The sequence below is a fragment of the Alosa sapidissima genome, chromosome 8 (assembly GCF_018492685.1).
Source record: "Alosa sapidissima isolate fAloSap1 chromosome 8, fAloSap1.pri, whole genome shotgun sequence".
NCBI classification, from domain to species: domain Eukaryota; kingdom Metazoa; phylum Chordata; class Actinopteri; order Clupeiformes; family Clupeidae; genus Alosa; species Alosa sapidissima.
The window spans coordinates 18,826,461-18,849,936 of record NC_055964.1 but is presented as its reverse complement, the minus strand read 5'-3'; the positions used below and the strand labels follow the sequence as shown (position 1 = coordinate 18,849,936).

The following is a 23,476-nucleotide window of genomic DNA, read 5'->3' as shown; positions in this document are numbered from 1 at the left end:
AACCAGAAATATTACACTTACGCTACATGGTCATTGTGAACATTGTGATCACCTCAGAAAATCTGTAGCTGTATATTTAATGAGATAGTGCCTAATTTGCATATTTTATTTTATGCATATTTTATTTTATTTTTAAGACAAAGTGTAATACAAAAAGTATTTATCTTAACATGAATATTCAACTGGTGGAAATGTATGAGGATATAAAAGGGGAAAAAAAGTCCCATTCACCTGTAGTGTGATAATAGTGTCACCTGTGGTCATTTTCAGGACTTTCGTCCCGGGTAGAGGTTTTGGCACAAATCCCACGTTGTTCAATGGGGTCATATTAGTCTAACAGTTGAGATATTCTCTGCTAAATGAAGTGCATAAATCTTACCCAGGACCTCTACTAACTCTTAAGACGTTTCTACTTGTCTGGCGCTAGGAACCATTCCTCACGCGGAAGTGCGTTGTCGGAGGAAAACAGGGGGCGGACTCAGTTCACACGTGAGAGTTTTTTGGAAAACAGACTGTGTCGCAAATGATATTAGGATAATCGTTGTATCCTTTCAACGTAACGATTGCCATTAAGTAAGGTTCAACTTGTCCATTCGCGGTATGCTGTTGTGTAGTTTAACTAACTTACTAAGCTAACTCACTAAGGCTAAGCCTACATGTCAATAAGTTTCAAACGACTGGACTCTGTATAGACTCATCAATCGATGCCTATTAGTTAAATTAAAGTGACTTAAAAACGTTTGCGATACAGCACCTAAATGTTACACCAAGGACTGACCTGCAACTATGTCATTTATTTTCTTTCTGATGCTTAGAGATGGGCAGACTGAGAAAAAAACACAACTGGAAGGGACGACAACAGCCAGAACCTCGAGAGGATAAAAAGAGTGATGTCGTGGTGGAAATCAGTGGTAAAGTGAATTTATTCGCAAATATTAGATAGGCTATACCATTGGTGCTGTGTATGTATTCAAGAAGCCTACTGCAACATTTGAGGTTTTGGGGAAAACCTGCGCAGGAGAGCAGTCCATGAGTTTGTCTCTCTGTTTGTTAATTGTGTCTGGTTGGGGATGCTTTATTTCAGATATGTGCTGTGATGGCGAAATGTTTTATTGATTTTTAACGATTTGTGGCAATTCAGAGTGGGACCTCATGCTATTTTTGGTATTCCATCAGATGACACTCCTTTGAAGGGAGTAGACAAAAGTAATGCCCTTGTGCTCCCCGCTTCCAAAGCCAAGAAGACCAAAGGACCAGAGAACCCACTAGCCAAGAAACGGCCCCTCACCAAGAAACAGAGGAAGAACCTTGAAAAGGTTCTGGAACTCAAAGAGAAGAAAGCACATGTAAGAATGTTCTGTCAGTTCTGTTTGCATGATAGTCAAACTGGTTTTCTCTAAAACAACAGCTTCCTGGAAATGTGTCTCGGCCATTCTCTGTGTATACGTTAACCTCAAGACTGTGTTTCACACTGTTATTTATTGTCCCTGACCCCCCCCCCTCTTTTCATGTCTTTTTTTTTTAGCGGGCAGACATATTGACAAAGCTAGCAGAGGTCCAGCTACCAGAGTCTGAGTTGAAGCTGCTCTATACTACATCAAAACTGGGCACAGGAGACAAACTCTATCAGGCCAAAGAGTGAGATGTGCATTATTGTTTATTTAAAGGAACCATATGTAAGAAATGTATTTCAATTAATCATAAAATGGCCCTGATTGTCACTAGACATTAAGAAATCATGTTAATTTCAAATACTTATATCACTGACAACAGTAGTCCGGCCAGGATATTGTCATTTAAAAAGTGAAGTTGCAGCCCTCAACTGATGTTGATGTTGTGTTTTGTCATGTCATGTTGTGTTTTGGCCTGATGCGCCACCCTCCACCTATCTACTAATCACAAAGTCAGTAGTGTTTCGGCATCCGGGTTGGCAACCTTGAGTCAGGGGGGAGGGGATACACCGCTCTACAGTAATTTGAAAGTGATTGCAGTACCAGTTTTGGCCACAATCTTACATATGGTTCCTTTAAAACCGATTTTGTGCAAAATGTTGCTCACACGGTGTTTAATATGAACAATGTAGCACATAGGTATTTTGCAAACCATTATAGTCTGTCTTGGAATATTTTATAGCATATATTCACACATGTTTACACACATGCTCTGTGTGTTTGTGTTTGTCTGTTTACTCATTTGCTTATGTGTGTGTGTGTGTGTGTGGTTGAGCAGCTCCACTGATGGGACTGTCTCAAGCTCCGGACCTCCACGCATTAGCAGCCTGAGTGGGGCAAACTGTAGGAGGAAGAGGAGACATGAGGAGGTTGAAGATGAAGAACAGAAGGTGAAAGAAGAGTCAGAGTCCTCCTCGGAGGATGAATCAGATGGAGTGGAGGCCGTGGAGGAAGCGGTGAAAGAGAGGGATGAACAGGACCAAGCGATGGAGGTGAAGATAGAAGAACAAAAGGCAGACGAGAAGAAAGAGGAGGAAAAAAAAGAAATAAAAAGAGAAGCTGCCCCCTCCTGTAGTAAAGAGCCATGCCAACCAGCTGTGTTCATCCCTGTGGACAGACTTCCAGAGATCCAGGTGTGTGTGTGTGTTTGTGTTTGTGTGTGTGTCCCTGTGTGTCAGTGTTGCGCGGGTTTGGTCACAAGCGGTCCGAGCTTGCCCGATATTTTAATCAACCCGACCGCAACTCGGACCGCGAATATTAATTAAGACAAGACTATACCCGAGCCGCGATCCGACACGCTTATTTACAAAATGTGTGCTTTTGGTTATAGCCTACCATGCAGTGTGACCGTAGGCCATTACTGAAAAAAGAAACGATTTTATTTGCGAAACTTTATGCAGTAGAACTACACACAGCTAGGCATGCAGGACATTTGCGCAGGAGAAAGAATGAGAATAAGAGCGCAAGCACACACGCAACCAGCTAAGGATTAGCTAAACACTAAGACAAGACTTCAAGGCCATAGACATACATTTTTCTTTCGAAAACAGAAATGGTGAAGGCAGCAAGGTAGGCAAGAGAGATATATTGCTGGTCAAAACTGGTTTATAATGCTAAATGAAGCAGAAAGCTTTACTGAAGCACATACACTTTTTAAAGTCACAGACACAACCAACTAAGGTAACTTTTATGCATGTGCGAACCTATATGGCCTATACATACCGGTAGATATGGTTGTGTAGTCTGTGTAGCGTAACATTTATTCTTGCAGGCGCAAGAATAAATGTTATGCGCAAGTTTAATATGGGCAGGTGGCAAAGTATCAGCATTATTTTACTGAGCGACTTGTCATTAGGTCTTGTGCCTAGTCGAAAAAAGCTGTTCCAGGTCAGTATATAAACCTATCTATTGCTTGCTTGAGGTCTGGGAATTGCACTTACTTGGTTTGGCTGGGAGGGCTTAGTCTACCAGTGCCGCATTTGTGACGAGTTACTGTATGTTGGTCGTGCCTGTTTTGTGGCTGTCTTTTAAATGGCTTCGCAAGAAGTACATAGAACATAGGCCTAACTTGCACTACTGTCATCTTCTTTAAGAAACTTTCCAAATATTTCCCATATATCGCTTTTCCTGGATGGGTGTCTTTATTTTTTTAACTTCTGGCGTCTTCAGCTTCTTTACCATCTCCATCTCTACCGTCTCCACCTATGTGGCAAGTATGCTTCAACCAATGGTATCTTTGAAAAACAATTATGAGTTAAATATTGATGCTAGCCTTCTTGTGATACTTTAAGTATTTTTGTAAAAATATATATTTAATTAATTTTAACTAACCCGCCCACAAATTACCCGAATATCATGAAAATATTTTTTTATGACTCATAACCGCGGGTGACTACTCAATTTCGGCCGGACTGCACAACACTGCTGTGTGTGTGTCCCTGCCTGCCAGTGTGGGGTAATATGACTGGACGTGTAGTAAGTTAATTCAGTCTTTCTCACACATTGACTTGTGACACACCGCCACAAATTCAACCTTGCCCGCCACAAAGATATTTTTTGCTTGTCCTATTTAAATTCAGGGAAAACCTCTTAATTGTGTATCCTCGTGTCGCTATGCACATCTCTAACTAACCGTTCTCCCTTTCTCTCTCTCTCGGACCTACCCCTCCTCTGCGTGCTCACCAGTTAAAATATTGTGCAGGAATATTTTTTTATTTTTTTACAGTGTATGAATTGAAGACGGCAGGCTAAAACGCTATCAAATCCGCATTATGACCAAACTGCTCAAAGCTGTTCAAAACTGTTGCATTCAAGTTAACTCTGGTAATTGTTACAACACTGTCAATTGTGGCGACCAGACTATTCAGTTAATTTTTTTGCATTGCTGAAGAAAACGGTATAGGATAAAGATAATGTTATAGCTGGAAACGGGTATGTTAAGGCCCCTGCACATACCCACAGTCATGAGTGCGCCAGTGTGGTGCACTCCGTTTTCAGAATTCAATTACATTAGATTCCAATACAACCCCACACTCTACCACCGTCGTGTAGATTTTAATTCGGTTGGATATTTGTCGGTGTTGCTCAATGAAGTCCATTGTTTATCAAATATTTGTCCGTTGAAAATTTCAGTGCTTGCGTGCGTACTCATGTATATGCGGTTCATTGTGTATGTGTCTGTGTTTATGGGAATGGCTATTTGTGTGGTCGTAGGCTGCTCGTCTGAAGCTGCCGGTGCTGGCTGAGGAACAGGTGATAATGGAGGCTGTGAGGGAGAATCCTTGTGTGGTCCTGTGTGGAGAGACCGGCAGCGGCAAAACCACACAGGTCCCACAGTTTCTCTATGAAGCCGGCTATGCCAGGTACACACACATACACACAAACACACAAACTCCGGTCCCACAGTCCCTCTATGAAGGGCTATAACTATGACAAACTTGTGGACTGGAAGATTTAGGAATGTGATTACATTATTTTTAGCAGGTTTTGAACAACCTTATACTGTACATGACAGTCCCGTCCCTTTAGTGCTAACATCACATCACACATAGAGGGCAGCATTCTTCTGTGCTCCGCCATTGAATGTGTCCGTCTAATCCTGTCCTCTTTCCTCATCACTCTCACTCTCTCTCTCTTTCACTCGCACAATCACTAACACACACAAACACATATACACTCTTACACTCACTCACTCTCACAGTGGCAGTGGGATCATTGGAGTGACTGAGCCCAGGAGAGTGGCAGCGGTCAGCATGTCCCATCGGGTTGCCAAGGAAATGAACGTGTCGACAGGGTACGACCCCATCGCAGCCCACTATCAATAGCATCGGCAGTGAGACACCACAATGTTGTAACGTGTGTACGTGTGTGTCTGTCAACAGGGTGGTGTCCTACCAGATCAGGTATGAGGGGAATGTGACCAAGGACACAAAGATCAAATTCATGACCGACGGAGTTCTGCTTAAAGAAGTACAAAAGGTAAAAACTCAGACACGCATGTGTGTTTACCCAAACACACCTATGTTGAAAGGGAAACACGCAGTCTAAAGAAACACACAGCTGATTTTACAGTTTGTTTTCTTAAGCCACACAGGTTCATGTATGACGGGTTTAAGCAAAGTGACACATTTGTGGAAATGTTGTGCTTGGCCATACCACAACACGGTCCACAGCAAATGAGCAGAAAACCAATTTCTTATAGTTTTTAATGTTATTCACACACATAAAGACGCAGACATGTATAAAGTACCAGAGACCCATACTTGAGTAAAAGTACAAGTGCTCTATCAAAAAAATGACTTGAATAGAAGTTGAAGTGCTCTTTAAGCACCACACTGTGGAAGTACTAAAGTATGAAATATGTAAGTATTGCAAGTAGTTTATTTTAAAATGTACTACTCAAGTACTGAAAGTAAAAGTACAAGTATTGTGTAATGTAGTTATTAAAGAAAACAGTAAAATGTTTGAATATCATGTTGTTTATATTATTTCAAATGTTTAGCCTAAAGGACACTCACAATTCTTTGGCTGTGGGCTAGTAGCAGTACAAAGACAGAAATGTACAAAAGCAACTTAAAACACTGAGCTTAACTCTTTGCAAACAAAAGTGTGTCTGTAAACTGTCTTCTAAATAAACTTTCAGCACACATACAATGTTGCCAATGCCTCGTTTTAAATGATAAGAACCTAATTACTCTGTCGACAAAGTGTGGAGCTCTTGTTAGCCTTGTAGATGGGTTAAAAGAAGCAATTTATGTGCAGTGAAACCGATGCCCGGTTTGCTATACACCATTCAGCGTGACACAGCCTCTATGATAGCCAGCTAGTTAACGTTAAGTGAACACAACATGTCATGAACCGCGGGTAGCTAGTTAGCTAGCGCTTACTGATAGCTCAAGCTGGTGTGCCATTTGTGTATTATAATATTTGTAACTTACTTATGTTTCTTCATATTCAACGGTACATTTTTGAAGGCCATTATTGTGCAATCTTTCGGGAGGCAGAGTAAGCACTTAATTCAATATGAATTGTCTTTCACTCCGGCAAATGAAAACAGCTTCATCAAACCTGGTGACCGAGCCATCTACCGCTCTGGCAGTGATAATGTGGGTTTGGAATGATTTGTAACATTTTTATAATTGTAACGTGCAACAATGCAGCACATAAAAAATGTATCGGAGTAAAAGTATTAAACTTAACGAAAATATGTACTAAAGTGGAAGTAGGAGAAAAAAATAATACTCCAGTAGAGTACAGATAGCAGGGTTCCCGCGGGTCCTTAAAAAGTCTTAAAATGTCTTAAATACAACTTTCGGTTTTTAAGGCTAGAAAAGTCTTAAATTGTCTGGAATGTCTTGAATTTTCGTAAAGGAGGTATTAAATGTGTGTATGGGACCGCCAGCGAGTGTGAGAGAGCGAGTGAAATGTCTCCATCTGGTTTCGTGTGTTTTTTTAAACGGAAATGTATAAGTGACTGGCTACTGAAGGAAGTGTAGTGGTTGCAGAGTGAAGACGTTTTCACGGATCGTTAAAGGTGTGAAAATGGTAAGAATATGTAAAAATATGCCTTACGTTTTCGTGGTATAGCCGAGGCCTGAGAGATACGTAGGCCTAGGTAGCCTACGCGAGCGGTAGAGTGAGCGGGAGAAAGAGCTGGGTAAGTTAGCGATAGGGTGGCCATACGTTCGGATTTAGGCCGGACAGTTCAGCCTGTCCAGCGCAGCCTCAAGCCGGACGCTCATTTGTCCTCCTTTTTGGAGTTGCGCTGGGCTTCTAGAATCTTTGGTCGGACGCCGCATCGTTTCACAAACTATGGACGCGAAGATTGCTGGTCAAATTATGCGTGGTGCTTCTGTCTCTCATCTGATAATTTGCTGCGCAATTTATGAATGAACCACGGACCGACAGAAAAAGAAAACAAACGTTTTCTCAATCAGGAGGAAATACACATTAAGTGTATCTGTTTGCATCTCTCCAGCGTGTTTTGCTGGCTTCGCCTAAGTAAATATCTGTCTAAGTTATAATAGCCTACCTGTAATATCGGTCTGCAGCTTGCTTGCCAGCCTTTCCCAGTAGGCCAAAGTTGTGAAATATAACCGCATATTTTTTTTTTTGAATGTCGGCGACTGGCTACATAAAAAAAAAAAAAAAAAACGCATCTGTGTGTTCATATTACGTGCGTGATTGAGATGAAAACAGCAGTTTTTCAGCAGGAACATGCGAGGAGGGGTGTTTAACTTTTCCCATACATTTTTTTAAAACAAGTCAATGGTTTACAATGTTTCAGTCAAGCTTTGGTTGGTTTAAATACAACTGCAAATGTATTACCTTTGATTTGCTGTGCTGCATATGGGACAATAGATGCCTAAGTTAGTAGGCCTATTAGAATATTTAAATAGCTTAGTCTACCTTTGAAAAAATAAGGGAATTCAGACCAGTACACATGTTTGGCAAGTAGCCTAGGCTACTACAGACACAGGTGAAGAACAGTCAGCCTCAGCCAGTAGCACAACCAGATATGTACAGCCAGCTTCAAAAGCAAGCAGTCCAGACCCTAAAATTGGGCATTGAATAGCTGTGAAGGTAATTCACACACAATTATTTTCTTTCACCAAAATATATTTGGTAACTTAGACATCCCATGCAGACATCCCAAATGGGGTGGGTGTTAAAATAAAAAAAAAAAAGTAGAAAAGTTTCTACTATAGTAGAAAAAACAAGTTTTAAGTTGTATATTTTTTGCCGTGGTATAGTATTAATTTTTCCATTTAGATGTCTTGAAAAGGTCTTAAAAGTCTTTAAATTTGCACTTGGGAAATGTGCAGATACCCTGAGATAGTCTACAGCCTTTTAGTATGTAACTACAGTACAGTAGTGAAGTAGTTCTACTTTGTTATTATACATCTATGTAAAGACAAAATGGGTTTTTGTCTTGTTCAGGACTTCCTGCTGCAGAAGTACAGTGTGGTCATCATCGATGAAGCCCACGAGCGGAGTGTTTACACAGACATCCTCATCGGACTCCTGTCCCGCATCGTACCGCTGCGCAACAAGGTAACACACACACACATACACACAGACACACAGTCACACTGATACAGAAATGGTGTGTATAGTATCCCATACACACACACACACACACACACACACATTCTCATAGTACTATAGTCTGTGGTCACATGTAGCAGCATTCACAGAACTAATTCACATACCGTACCATGGTGTACATGTATGCAGAAAGAAAGATAAGCAATGTTTTTATATGCGTTCTTACAGACTTCCATACCCATAAGTTCCATAAGTTGCCATTCCATTTAATGTGTGAGTGTGTGTCTGTGTGTGTGTTACAGAAAGGTCTTCCCATGAAGCTGGTGATCATGTCAGCTACTCTGCGTGTGGAGGACTTCACTCAGAACCAGAAACTCTTCTCTACCCCTCCACCTGTTATCAAGGTCTCATCTCTCTCTTGCTGTCTCTATTTTCCTATCACTCACACACTCTCTCTCTCTCTCTCTCTCTCTCTCTCTCTCACACACCCACACACACAGACTCGCACATTCACATACATATCCCTCCTCCTGTCTTTTTGTAGCCTTTTTAGTGTTGCCACCTGTGTTTCTTGTAAGTGGTGATTATATAACTGAGGCAGTGTGTGTGTGTGTGTGTGTGTGTGTTTGTGCATATGTGTGTGCGTTTGTGTGTGTGTAGGTGGAGGCCCGTCAGTTCCCCGTCACGGTGCACTTTAACAAGAGGACTCCCATGGAGGACTACACTGGAGAGGCCTTCCGCAAGACGTGCAAGATCCACCGCATGCTCCCGCCAGGTGACACACATAAGCACACTCGCACACACATTTACCCTAATGCATTTGTGCAAACACACACTCACACACCCCCTCCCCCCCAAACCACACGTATAAACACCAAGTTTCACACAAATGCGCACACACATTCACTCTCCAGCATTTAAATTTTTTTTTTCCCCCCTCCTCACGTACTCAAGTATAATCACACACAATGGATTACATGCTCAGCTCTTGCACACCAGAACATGCTCATCGCAATGTACACATGGTTCACATGTATTTGCATGTAGCCACTCTCTTGGAGATTCATTTGGAATGAACACAGATCCACACACACACAGACACACACCCACACAGATACACACCCACACTAAATGCCATGCATTCCCCACTGCGGGCAGGTGGAGTTGGCGTGTAGTTGCAGGCAGAGGTTGATTGACAGCTATCTGCTCGAGGCTGGGCCCTGGGCTCTTGGCTCTGAGAGGCGGGTGCCAAGAAGCAGCCGGCGTGTGTGTGTGTGTGTGTGTGTGTGTGTGTGTGTGTGTGTGTGTGTGTGTGTGTGTGTGTGTGTGTGTGTGTGTGTGTGTGTGTGTGTGTGTGTGTGTGTGTGCACGCGCGTGGGGGTGGGGAGTGTCTGTTAAACCCCTTAGGAATCTAGGTGTATGTATGTGTTACATTTTGTGTGTGTGTGTGTTTCAGGTGGGATTCTTATGTTTCTGACTGGTCAGGCAGAAGTGCACTCTGTGTGCAGACGGCTGAGGAAAGCCTTTCCTTACAGACCCAAGAGGGACCAACAAGGTGATCTCACACTCTCATTCTCACATACACATACACACACACACACATACTCTCTCTCTCTCTAAAGCAGTTTCTCAAACTTTTTTGCTGGGGACCCACTTTTTAAAAATGACAGACTATCGCGACCCAACTCGTGACTGTGGTAGTTAACAAACTAGATCAGTGGTTCTCAAACTTTTTCTTTCATTCCCCACTTTGATCAAGGGGGCATTCTCGAGCCCCACCTGTCCCTCATCGCTCTAAGAAAGTGGTAGGTCAAGCTTAAAATTGTCAAATTTATTGAAATAATGACAAGTTCTAAATATATCCTCTTCAACAGAGTTACAATCAGCTGGTGCTGCAGATATAATAATAAATAAATACATAACACACATATTTCTGTTTTCCAGCAACATATTAGGAAGCATAGGCCATTTTACAGCATTGTACAATATATTCAATGAAATGCCAACATGCTGCATTAAATGGATCCATAATCCAGTCATACTGAGCACTGCTGGTTGGGAAATATTTTTAAAATAAACTTTGCAGGGATGTGATGTAGGCCTACTGTTCAATACATAGGATCACAAGAGTGCCTCCCAATCAGACGTTTCAGCGATTTCGCTCAGAAATCTCGAAGGCATATTACTGTCGCGATCGAGGCGCCTGTCCCATACTCAAGTTTTTTTGGTGAATGCAGTAATCTTATTTCCTAGGTGAGGTAGGTGCTTGTCTTTGCCTTGTAACTGGACATTTAACTCAAATGTATCGCTAAGATATATCAAATATATCGCTAAGATAGGCCAGCTTCGTCAAGAAATGTTCATTAGTGAACGTGCTTGCAGATTCAAACATGCGCTCTTCCTCCAAGAAGAGGTGACTCGGAGCTCAAACACGCGCGACAGCACTTCACCTCAGGAAAGCCACCTTGCCTCGCTGTGAAACAGTACAGCCTTTTGGTCAGCTACCATCTCTTCGCAAAGTGCGGAGAATAGACGCGCTTTTAAGGGCCAGGTTAAGGGCTCACAACAAGGTCGGGACTAACTAAGCTGCCTTGACACGAGCGCTTCCCTGTGAATAACACAGTGCGTCCATTGCGCATCGGGTGCTACCTGGGCCCAGGCTACAGATAAAAAAAAAATAAATAAAAAAAACCCCACCTGGCATGTCTCCGCGACCCACAGTTTGAGAAACGCTGCTCTAAAGCATATTACCCTCTAGTCTCTATAAAGACAGGCACCATCATTGAATTCACCTTAACAGTATCACATGTGTATCAACTGTCTGTGTGTGTGTGTGTGTCTCTGTTTGTCTGAGAGCAGAGGGAGAAGAGGACCTGGCCGCAGAGCTGAAGAAGTCTAAGAAGAAACAGAAGAAGACAGTGGTGAGCGTCCATGCAGACACCAGATCAGAAAAACACAAACAAGTCTGTTTTCTCTGTTCCTCTGCTGATCTAGCATAGACATATAAAAGGCCTTTTTTCTTACCCTCTCTCTCCCCTCCCGTCCTACTCCACTTCTCTCCCTTATTTTGCCCCCCCCCCCCCATCAGTCTCTCCCGAGGATAGACCTGGATAACTACTCGGCGTTGCCAGTGGATGAGGGAGATGAGGATCGGCAGGCCGGCATCGACGAGGAGGATGATGATGATGATGACGAAGGCTCTGATCTGGACCTGGGAGATCATCCAGAGGATGGTGGTGAGACTTATTGCTCTCACTCACTCACTTACTTTCTCACTCACACAAATATTTATTGATTGTGTCTTAATGGCTGTGCTATGATGTATGGTGTGTTTTTTTTGTGTGCTAGACGTGTGTGCGTGTGGTGGATAGGCCTCTGAGAGTAGTTTTGCATTTTATGAAGTGTGTGTGTGTGTGTGTGTGTTGTGCGTTGCGTTTCGTGTTGCGTTTCTGTTAATCCAGAGGAGAAGGCTGATCCATCCATCCCCCTGTATGTGCTCCCTCTCTATTCACTCCTGGCCCCTGAACAGCAAGCTAAGGTAAGTGTGTGTGTGTGTGTGTGTGTGTGTGTGTGTGTGGGGGGGGGGGGGGGTTTATATATATATATATATATATATATCACTTTTTTACTTTTCACTTGTATATTGTGTGTATGCCTTCTATGCAGGGATTTGCAGAAATTATGCATGCCCATGGTTATGTTTGTTATACCTTATTTGTGTGAGTGTACCGAATGCCTAACTGCTGTGTGTGTGTGTGTGTGTGTGTGTGTGTGTGTGCATTTGCATGCAGGTGTTCCGTCCTCCCCCTGCGGGCACGAGGCTGTGTGTGGTGGCCACTAACGTGGCGGAGACGTCGGTGACCATCCCTGGGGTGCGTTACGTGGTGGACTGTGGCCGGGTCAAGCAGCGCTTCTATGATCGCGTCACCGGAGTGTCCTCCTTCAAGGTCAACTGGATCTCCCAGGCCTCGGCCAATCAGAGGGCAGGACGAGCTGGCAGGACAGAGCCCGGCCACTGCTACAGGTGTGTGTTGTGTGCGTGTGCATCTGGAACATGTGGAAGGATATTGATCACATAATATGCTACACTTTTCATGTAATAGCATTCCTTTCCCCTGTACTGTGAATATAACACAGCTGCTAACTGTAGCCTGACGTAGCCATACTCAATTCTATTCTGGAACCGGAGCATTGGGAAAGTGATTATGGGCTGTGTTTCAACCGATACAGGGGAAAAAATACCTCAGCACACAACTGAATAAAAACTGGAAAAAATACAGGGGCTCATAAGTTGGAGTTAAAATAGCCCCACATAATCACATACCCTTCCCCATATCTCACGATTGGCATGGGGTATATTTATTATATATATATTTCCATAACATCATCTCTCAATGCAAATCAAACCAGCTATTAGGCTAACTGAAATAAAACCATGCTAATCTCTAGATATGGTGAAGGGTATGCGATGATGTGGGGCTATTTTAATTCCAAAGGCCAAGAGAACTTTATCAGGATGCGTAGTATCCTGAATCCATGAAATAACTGGCCTTTAAAAATAAAAATCTGCCTGCCTCTATGGGAATTTAACATAGGGGTATGTATATGAAACCCTGTATTTTAAGGAAGAACATTTATTTATTTACGATACATTTTTAATTCACAAAGAAAATTGCTGTCCTTAAAGGGACACCAGGCAAGCCTGATGCTTTTTCTCGCTCGGTCTGAAGCTCTTTTCCTTTTCTTTGCATCTTCTGTCAAGGGTTTTCACTGCTTCTTCGCCGGCTCTGCCATTATACACACGTTTGCAACAATCTCTAGCGTTTCGTTAGCCTGCCTCTGTGCTGTGGATGCAGGATGTAAACTGATCCTGCTTCGGTCGGCGGGTACGATACACTGAACTTGCAAGCGGGATATTCTTCCTATAGGCAGTAGGGGCGGGCGAGAGAGTCTTCATTCGCCCTGTAATGAGTCATTTAACCATATACCGACTTACGAAGATGAGTAATTAACACGAAACGTTGCCTGGTGTCCCTTTAAAGGTTAGATTTTTTTCATTTTATTAATTAAGGCATTAAGATCAATTTCCAAAAGATGATTTTTTATTCCTCTTTTTAGTCAACTTTAGCATGTGTATGTAGGGTATGTAAACTTCTGGTTTCAACTGTATTTACATGTGCACTTGTGTGTGTGTGTGTGTGTGTGTGTGTGTGTGTGTGTGTGTGTGTGTGTAGGCTCTTCTCGTCAGCAGTGTTCAGTGACTTCAGTTTGTTTGCTGAGGCAGAGATCACTCGAAGACCGGTGGACGACCTTGTGCTTCAGATGAAGGACCTTAACATTCAAAAGGTGAACTACACACACCATTAAAACTTAGACATACTGTGCAGGTAGACCTTTCAGTACACACACAAACGCACACTCAGTAAGCTGGCAAATAGATCTGCGTGAAAAGCTATTGTTTCAGCTGTACACTACTACCCACACCTACATGTCAAGAGGTTGTTAAACAGACAATGCTTAACTTTTTTTTGTGTATTTGGTGTTTGTCCTGCATGGTGCGGGGAGATATATATATCTCACATACACACACACGCACTGTGTGTGTGTGTGTGTGTGTATGTGAGCGTAAGAATGATGGTGTGTGTGTCAAGTCAAGTCAACTTTATTTCTATAGCACATTTAAAAACAAATGAGTTGAACCAAAGTGCTTACAAACAAACATAAAACAATGAAAATGGTACAACCAATAATAACATAACATAACAACAATAATAACATAACATAAAATAAATAAATAATTGAAATAACTAGATGTACCGCATAGCGGTACAAAATATGACCTGAAAATATTCGCTGCGCGGCGGTCATAATAAACAATAAACAAATTGGTCAAAAATAAAATAAAGAATAAAGAGTGTGTGTGTGTGTGTGTGTGTGTGTGTGGGCGGGGGGGGGGGAGGTATTAAGGTAGATTTAAAGCTTGGGAGAAAATGAAAGTCTTTAAGTTAGACTTAAAGCAGTCAATGGTTGGAGAGAACTTAATATGTACAGGTAGACTATTCCAGAGTTTGGGGGCAACAACAGAGAAGGCTCTATCACCCTTAGTTTTAAGGCGTGTTTTGGGGATATAGAGAAGATTCTGAGATGAAGACCTAAGTTCCAAAAATAATTCCGTGGAAATGCATGGATTCCAGTTGCTGCTACTGGAAGAAACTGGAATCCATGCATTTCCACTGAATTATTTTTGGAATCTGATCCCTTATCATACCTGTTCATTCTTACTTGTCGCTCGACTTATCGTGACTAAATTCAAGATAGCTGCAAACGCTAAACTTCGTGAAGATACTGTCTGCATAAATTGTCTTGTAAGTAAACTACCAGTGCTTTTTCAAAGTTCTCAATGTCTCGTTTTAAACGTCAGGGCCCTCGGAAGTCTACCAATGAAGTGTGGAGATACATTGAGCCTCGTAAATGGTGTAAAACAGTGATTTATTTGCATGGCTAGCCCGATGCCGAAGCACCACCATTGAAAAAGCTGTTGGTAGCATCGGCTAACTAGCGCCAGATTTTGGAGTGCAGGGGACAAGCCGAGATGGGCTATGAGACATACGTTCACACTCGGTATCATGTTTCAACACACTTTAGGTCAATATCACACCGGAATTCTCCTTTTAAAATCCCCTAAAATCATGAAATTGTCAGAGTGAGAGGCCATAAAAGATAGTAGATCAGCAAATTCTTGAATGAAATTACAATTAAGCTTAATTTTTGGTGGTCGGTAAACTAATGCACAGCGGAGGGTGGCATTTATCTTTACAAGCTGTACCTCAAAAGTGGAGAACATATCAATTTGTACAATTCTACATTTAAAGTTGTTATTATAAACAGTGACCAGACCACCTATGAATGTGTGTTTACTCGTGGTGGATGTATGAATGCACACACATACAGTATGTATGTATATCTATACTTGTATGTAAATGTGTGTGTGTTGTGTATATTTCATGCAGGTATATATGTTTGTGTTTGCTGTTCATATTACATATCATAGCTGTCAACCCTACTGTTTTTTTCTTATTTAAACTTTTTCCTGCTGTCTTCCCGTTTTAATATTTTCCCGTAAATACCTTGTATTTTAGGCCTAATAATCTCATAGCATTAGCCCTACCACCGGACCGGTCAGCCTCTGTGCTGTTGTTGTGCTGCTACTCTCCTGCCCTTGCGGCCAAACTGATGTTTTCAAAGCATTTATTTGCTTGCTTTAAGGTGCATGTGCGACTTTAGAGTGCTATAGCCAGAGGTTGTTGAGAGAACGCGTTTTTGGTTGTTGAGAGAACGCGTTTTGACGCCAATTTGTAGGCAGTCACATTAGACCTAGCTACACACACCTTATTCAGTTTGTGTGTGTGTTCTAGGTGGTGAATTTCCCGTTCCCTACTCCCCCGTCCTCTGAGGCTCTGCTGTCTGCTGAGGAGCTGCTCATCTCTCTGGGAGCCCTGGAGCCGCCTCCACGCCAGGGACGGTGAGGACACACACATACACATGCACAAAATACACCGACATGCGCACACACACACAGCATACACCGACACACACACACACACACACACACACACACACATGCACAAAATACACGGACACGCACACATACACAAAATACACGGACACGCACACATACACAAAATACACCGACAGGCACACACACATATGCAAAGTACACCGACAGGCACACACACATATGCAAAATACACTGACGCGCGCACACACATTCACAGATTCCAACATACACACATGAAATATGCACATACATAATAGACACATACTCACATACAGTGTACACACACACACACACACACACAATCCACAAACACTAGGGGTGTAAAAGTACATATTCATGTCGAATTGTTTAGGTACAGGATGTTCGATACAGATATATCGTGAATATACCAAATGCACTCTTTAACGGTAATAAACAGTGTGCCTTTTTGCTTGTTGACCATGTTTCAAATTTGAGTTCCTACACAAACATATGAAGTGGCGGACCATATGTCAGTATTGTGAACTAATGTCAAAAAAACATTTGACATCTTTTCAAAATACTATTCCCGTTGCACATTAGCAATATTTTAAATGAATTTTAGGTTAGTAGTACGCTGTACTATATTTGGGTCCACGTGGCCATGGGGAGACGGGTTCCAGTGCGGGTCATTTCCTGATCCCACCCCATCTCTCTCTCCCACTCACTTCACAGACATATATCACCCCCTTTACTCTGCTTCTCTCCTTCCACTTAAAACCTCTTGTGATCTTGTGTGTGTGTGTGTGTGTGTTTGTGTTTGTGTTTGTGTTTGTGTTTGTGTTTGTGTTTGTGTGTGTGTGTGTGTGTGTGTGTGTGTGTGTGTGTGTGTGTTTGCTCTCCCACCAGGATGCGTGAGCTCCAGCGGGCGCGCATGAGCTGTCCCATCAGCCCCCTGGGCCGGGCGATGGCGGCGTTTCCGGTGTCGCCGCGCTACGCTAAGATGCTGGCGCTGGGCCGGCAGCAGGACTGCATGGCTTATCTCATCGCCCTGGTGGCCGCCATGACCGTGCGCGAGATCTTCCAGGACCTCGACAGGTGGGGACACGGGTCGGGGGTCACAGCACCCCAGGGTCATGTGACCACATGGCAGTTGGTATCTCAACTCTGTGTGCACTCTCTTTCTCTCCATCCCTCTCTCATTCTCATACTGTCCTGTTGTCTCTTTTCACTCCTCTGTTCTTCTGATGCTCTTGTCCATCTTCCTTCTTTAACCTCACTCCCTCTTCTTGTGGCATGAATACTCTAGTGGTTTTATCACTGAAAAAAAATACAGGCATTTCAATGATGTGTAGTTGTGTCTTAGTACAGTAGCCACAAACATACAGAACCTAACTAAACCCCCCCCCCCCCCCCCCACGCCCCATCTCAGGCCAGTTGCTAAGGAGGAGGACAGTGAAGGTCATAAGCAGAGGAGAGCTCGCATGGCCCAGATGAGGAGACTGTGGGCTGGACAAGGACACACCCTGCTGCTGGGGGACCTCATGGTCATGCTTGGTATGTACACACACACACACACACACACACACACACACACACACACACACACACACACACACACACACACAGAGCCTTTACTGCTGGGGGACCTCATGGTCATGCTGGATGAATATGGGAGTGAGTGAGGAAAGTAGAAACCCTTATGCACCCACCTCCTACGTAGGCATATCTACACAAATTAGATCAATGTGGTGAAATATGTGGTGTGGTGAATATGAACATGATGATTGTGTGTATGAACATGTGTGTGTGTGTGTGTGTGTGTGTAGGTGCGGTGGGTGCTTGTGAGTTTGCTGGCTGCACACCTCAGTTTTGTGAGGAGAATGGCCTTCGCTACAAAGCCATGATGGAAATCCGAAGACTCCGAGGACAACTTACCAATGCAGGTAACAGACTCACACATACGTTCTCTAAAACACACACACACACACATTCACAGGCACAGAATCTGACATGAAATTATGTGTACTTACTACTGTGACAGACAGACACTCACACTTGCATGCTTACACAGGCACTGAAGCTAAGGCAACATGGTTTTAGGGCGAGTACAGACCTAGCTGACGGTTTGACATCTGATGATGTCTGTCACAGCTTTGTTAATGTTACACAGCATATCATGCTGGCAGCAGAACATAGCCTACATTCTTGTTGAAGGCGGATAGTCTTTGCTGTGTGCACAGTGAGACTTTTGTTCGCCAGGGAAAGGCAACACAAGGCGACTCAACTGTCAGTCGATATCGTAGGTAGTGTTTTGAGGTCTGCTAGGTCTGCACTCGCCTTTAGAGGAACTCGCAAAGCCACCCAACACACATGAATACACCCAAAAACACACACTCACATCAGACATACTCATTCTTACACATTAACATGTAACACACTCGCATAGATACTGGCACCCATAAACCACTAAGGTCCACATATGGACACAGGTCTTTACACGCACACACGTACACAGAATACAGGTCTTTGTACACACTCACACACAGCCAACAGGTCTTTTCCCGCGTTTCCGCTGTCTGTGTGTCCCTGACTGCCCTCTGTCGCTCCTCGTTCAGTGAACACGGTGAGCCCTGAGCTGGGAGTGTTTGTGGACAGTAAGATGGCGCCCCCTACTGCGGCTCAGGTGCAGTGCATCAGGCAGGTGGTGCTGGCCGGTCTGGGAGACCACCTGGCCCGCCGAGTCCAATCAGAGGAGCTGCTGGACCCCAAATGGGTCAACGGATACAAGGTCTCTGCAGTACACACACACACGTGCGCGCACGCACACACAAGCACACACATACACACACAAACTCAAAGGGTGGTACACATACAGAAACTAACAAAGACATGGACATAAGTCACCAACACACAAGTACATGCCAACAGCCTATACAATGTCTTAAAGTTTGATCAGAGATTAAGATTATAGTCTACTCAAGCTTTTCTCAACAACATTTATGATCATTACTTAACTGACAATAAATTCTCTCCCTTTTTGTCCCCGCTGGTGTACCGTACTGCAGACTCCTCTCCTGGATGAGCCTGTATTCCTCCACCCAAGCTCCACCCTCTCCAAGACCCTCCCGGAGTTTGTGGTCTACCAGGAGATTATGGAGACCACCAAGATGTACATGAAAGGTGTGTGTGTGTGTGTGTCTGTTTTTATGTATATTATTGTGCTGTGTTTGTGAGTGTGACTTTTTTAGTGTGTGTGTGTGTGTGTGTGCAGGAACAATTTGCATCAGGAATGGCGTGGGCTTTTTTGACTTGTTGGGCTTTTGTTGGTCTTTTATGTGTGTGGGGCTGTTTTGCTTAGCAAGACCAACACGTGTTTTTTTAGGTATGAGAGAGAACAAAGAACAAGAAGAAGAACTGTACGCTGTTTGTTGTTGTTTTTTCCAGGTTTATATAATCAACACAGAGTCTTCCCTTATATGTATCTGTATAGACCCTTTCAAGAGAGTTCCATTACCAGCATCATAGTTGGCCCCACAAGGCTTCCGTTTTAACATTCCATATGTTATCCATATTGTTTTTGTTTTTATTGTTGAAAGGGTCTATATTTATTGTGTGCGCTTGTGCGTGTTGCAGGAGTGTGTGCGGTGGAGGCGGATTGGGTCCCTAAGCTCCTCCCACAGTACTGCCACTTCAGCGCCCCAGAGGAAAGCCCCAGCCCTTGGTACTGCCCAGACTCCGGCCGTGTCAGATGCCACTGCCAGAGCACCTTCTGTAAGTGTGTGTGTGTGTGTGTGTGTGTGTGTGTGTGTGAGGGAGTTTGAACGCATCATCTTGTGTGTTGTGACCGTTTCAAGATCATATAATATACCGGTAGGTGGGTTTGTGTGTGTGTGTGAGGATGTGTTTGAAGTCTTCTTGCTTTATTTTGTGAAAACAAGGGTGTGGTCTTCAACCTCTTCCAACATCATATTTCACTTCATTAGGGCGAGTGTGTGTGTGTGTGTGTGTGTGTGTGTGTGTGTGTGTAGGTATGTGGGTGGGTGGATGGCTGTGAGTGAGTGGGTGGATGTGTGTGGTTGGGTGTTTGTGTGTGTAGGTGGGTGGATGTGTCAAAGGCCAGGTAAGTTTAGTTCTATAGTACATTTCATACACAGAAGGTATTCAATGTTCTTTACATAAACAAAGAAACTATAGTAAATGAATGCAATAGCTTACAATGTTTTAAAAAGTAAAGTACATAAAATAGAATACTTTAAAGACATAAGAACACAGGGTGCATATGATTAACGCGAAGTGCATTTGATCAGTAAGCAGAAAGCGTCTAAACAGTTTGGTCTTAAGAGTGTATTTGTGTATAATTCCATGCTGAGATAACAAAAAAGTTGTGTGTTTTTAACGGAATCAATGGACATGCTGTGTGTGAGTGGGAGAGATTTTGTATGTGTGTTATTTTGATGTTTGTGTGTGTGAGATTTGAGTTAGGGATGTCTTTAGGAATTGGTAACATGCATGGTGTATGTCTTAAGATTTTCTGTCACCATCATTGTGACTCAAAGAATGCTCGCTCTCTCTCTCTCTCTCTCTCTCTCTCTCTCTCTCTCTCTCTCTCTCTCCGTCCCTCCCTCCCTCCCTCTCTCTCTGCCTGTATTTCTCTCTCTGTTTCACAGTCCGTGTGAATTGGAAGCTGCCCTCCATTGAGATGGATTACGCAGAGGGGCTTGAACGTTACAAGTTATTTGCCAAATTCCTACTGGAAGGACAGGTACTTTTGTGTGTGTCGGTCTTTCTCCGTCTCTCATTCATGTTCATTCATGACGGACTGCTTAGTAGTGTACACTGGCTGGCCAAAAAAAAAGGTCACACAATGTTTGGTTGGACCGCCTGTTGCTTTGTTTATAGCACGCATTTGCGGTGGCATCGTTTCCACAAGTTTCTGCAATGTCTCAACATTTATTTCCATCCAGCATTGCATTCATTTTTCGCCAAGATCTTGTATTCATCAGCTTTTTTCATTAGTTATCATTTCATTAGTTTCATTAGTCATTGTGAAGGTGTGTGTGTGTGTGTGTGTTTTGATAGTAAGTGGCTTGTCTGAGCTTGTTGGAGCTCTGAGTTGGGTTGTCGTTTCTGTTAGGTGTGTTCCAAATTAAAGAAGTACAGCAGCTGCCTACTCTCTAGTCCCTCTACCATGCTGAAGACCTGGGCCAAGTAAGGGCTAATATACTCACACTATATGATCATATATTAATATGCACACACGCACGCACCCACGCACACACACAATGTCTTGCTGTCACTCACAGAAACACTAGTTTTTCTATATTTTCTACTTAACTGCTGTGCTCCATGCTTTGTGCTCTGTAGATTACAGCCCCGCACAGAAGCCCTGCTACAGCAGCTGGTGTCAGAGAAAGTGGACTGTCGGGAAGCCCTGCTGTGTGCATGGAAGAAAAACCAGAAATGTAAGTGTGTGTGTGTGTGCATGCTTGTCACTGATATTTGATTGATTAGGGTAAAGTCTTTATTGATTGATTGATTGATTGATTGATTGATTGATTGATTTATTGATTGATTTATTGATTGATCGACCTTTTGTTACTCTCTTTCTCTGTGATCTTTAGATCTCCTTTCAGCATTTCATCAGTGGATTCCAGAATCCCTTCATGAGGAAGTTGCAAAGATCTGGCCTCCTCTCTGATAAGCACACACACACACACACACACACACACACTGGACTGTCTTTGTGTACCTGTGAGTGGTAATCATGAACAAGTTTTTTAATTGTTTATTGAGGGCAATAAACACTCACTTTTTACCCAGCAGCGTTCCCTTGCACATTTATTGTTTGTTCCGGGCTAGTAATTGGAAAGAGATGGAGAGGTGTGTGTCTGTGTGTGTGTGTGTCTGTGTGCGGACCTGTGTTACATTCACATCCTCTGCACCTCTGCCAGAAGTCTCCTATGTTTGTTATCATCATAGTTGTAAGTCACATATACATATGACCATCTCAGCATATCAGCTACTTAATGTTTTCTATTACCATATATATCAGTATACACATTGAGTCTATGGAGTTTGTCTATGGATGTGAGTGTATGCACTGAATGTTTTTCTTGATCATGTTACAAACTTTTGGCAGCAGTCTGTTTTAAGTTCTAATGAAAATGCTGTGTGTGGGTGTGTTACTCTAATCTACTTCTTGAAGTGAGTGGGAGTGAGTTCTGTATGCCTTCCACTCACTATTATAAAAAAAATCAAAAATGTCAATCACTTGGGTTGCCGTAGTAAGTAGGTGTGTGTGTCTGTGTGTGTATTTATGTTGAATGGGGCAGCATTTAAGCAAAGGTTGTGGGATAGGTGTAAACTTCAATAAGATCGTGGATGGAATTCCACAAAACTGGTTGGTTTACTTAGGGTGCCGTCGCAGACATGGATTATATGCATCCAGAAGACAAGACACACACACACACACACACACACACACACACACAGAGAGAGAGTGATAGGCAGAAGTCATTTCCATAACACAAATCGGACAGCTAGCAACAGCTAGCCCAAAAAACTCGGTAAATGTCTTGGTGACACTTTTATGGTCCTATCTGCTTGTTTGTCTTCTGTAAAATGCCAGTATGATTGGACGGATCGCTACAGAAGGTTTGCTGGGCTGTTAGCCTGATTCGGTTCAGTGAAATGATTGCTGTAGTTGCATGACCGACTGTCACCGGGTTGTGTATGTGATTTTCTGTGTTAGAATGGATACTCAAAGCCAAACTAGTATTCTTTTGGGACTAAAGGTCCTTACTAACCAAATGAGTTTTTTTTTTTTCTTTCTTTCTTTTTTTTGCCCAAATAATTTTGTGTTGCATCAGGTTTGTAAAGATTATCTATGTTTCCTGAAAAATGGTCAGTGTCCAAGTTCATTGCCTGTTATTTCACATCATTACGAACATAGGCTGGGAATAAACAAGAAAGCCATTTGGGACAGGACCCAGCTGGTTGCCAGTAAGGTCTTTCACAATTTGGTGTCTTGCTGCTGGCTTTGTGTGGTGCCCCGTAAAATAAGCAAAGCAGTCATGATGAAGGGTCATGTTAACATGGCGACATACTGGGATGGCTCATTTGAAAAGGGCTATGCACTCTGCCAAGGTGGGTCTGGGAATAGAGAATAGGCCTTGGAGCCTATAGACACACAAGGACAGTACTTTCGTCTCTCCAAACTACATGTACATAAATGATGTATATGAGGTATGTATAGACCCTTTCAACAATAAAAACAAAAACAATGCTTGAACATTCTATTTGGTTCCCAATCTACTTCCTCTGCATTAAGATAACATATGGAATTTTAAAACGGAAGCCTTGTGGGGCCAACTATGATGGAACTCTCTTGAAAGGGTCTATACAAAACCAAACACGACGTTCTATTTTAACTAATAGAATATATGAGTGTGTGTATTAA

The 23,476-nt window shown here is 42.9% G+C and overlaps 1 protein-coding gene across 6 annotated transcripts; it reads left to right on the top strand.

Annotated features, from left to right (window-relative positions):
* The first annotated feature begins 335 nt into the window (after positions 1–335).
* On the top strand, positions 336–21,836 carry dhx37 (DEAH (Asp-Glu-Ala-His) box polypeptide 37). 6 transcript variants are annotated; one of them, XM_042100854.1, is made up of 28 exons: positions 336–598; positions 816–911; positions 1,237–1,346; positions 1,526–1,638; positions 2,230–2,584; positions 4,665–4,813; positions 5,152–5,244; positions 5,333–5,429; positions 8,391–8,504; positions 8,801–8,902; positions 9,159–9,273; positions 9,955–10,053; positions 11,358–11,419; positions 11,587–11,734; positions 11,960–12,036; positions 12,290–12,522; positions 13,733–13,844; positions 15,914–16,020; positions 16,924–17,112; positions 17,447–17,571; positions 17,844–17,960; positions 18,633–18,805; positions 19,083–19,197; positions 19,651–19,788; positions 20,685–20,779; positions 21,152–21,225; positions 21,382–21,479; positions 21,639–21,836. In XM_042100854.1, exons 2-28 carry the CDS (start codon positions 818–820, stop codon positions 21,713–21,715), a joined length of 3,381 nt encoding a protein of 1,126 aa, XP_041956788.1. In that variant the 5' UTR covers positions 336–598; positions 816–817; the 3' UTR covers positions 21,716–21,836. The 6 variants fall into 6 exon arrangements, with proteins under 6 accessions (XP_041956788.1, XP_041956790.1, XP_041956787.1 ...); XM_042100856.1 differs by having other exon boundaries at positions 337–489; XM_042100853.1 differs by having other exon boundaries at positions 338–573.
* The last annotated feature ends 1,640 nt before the right edge of the window (positions 21,837–23,476 follow it).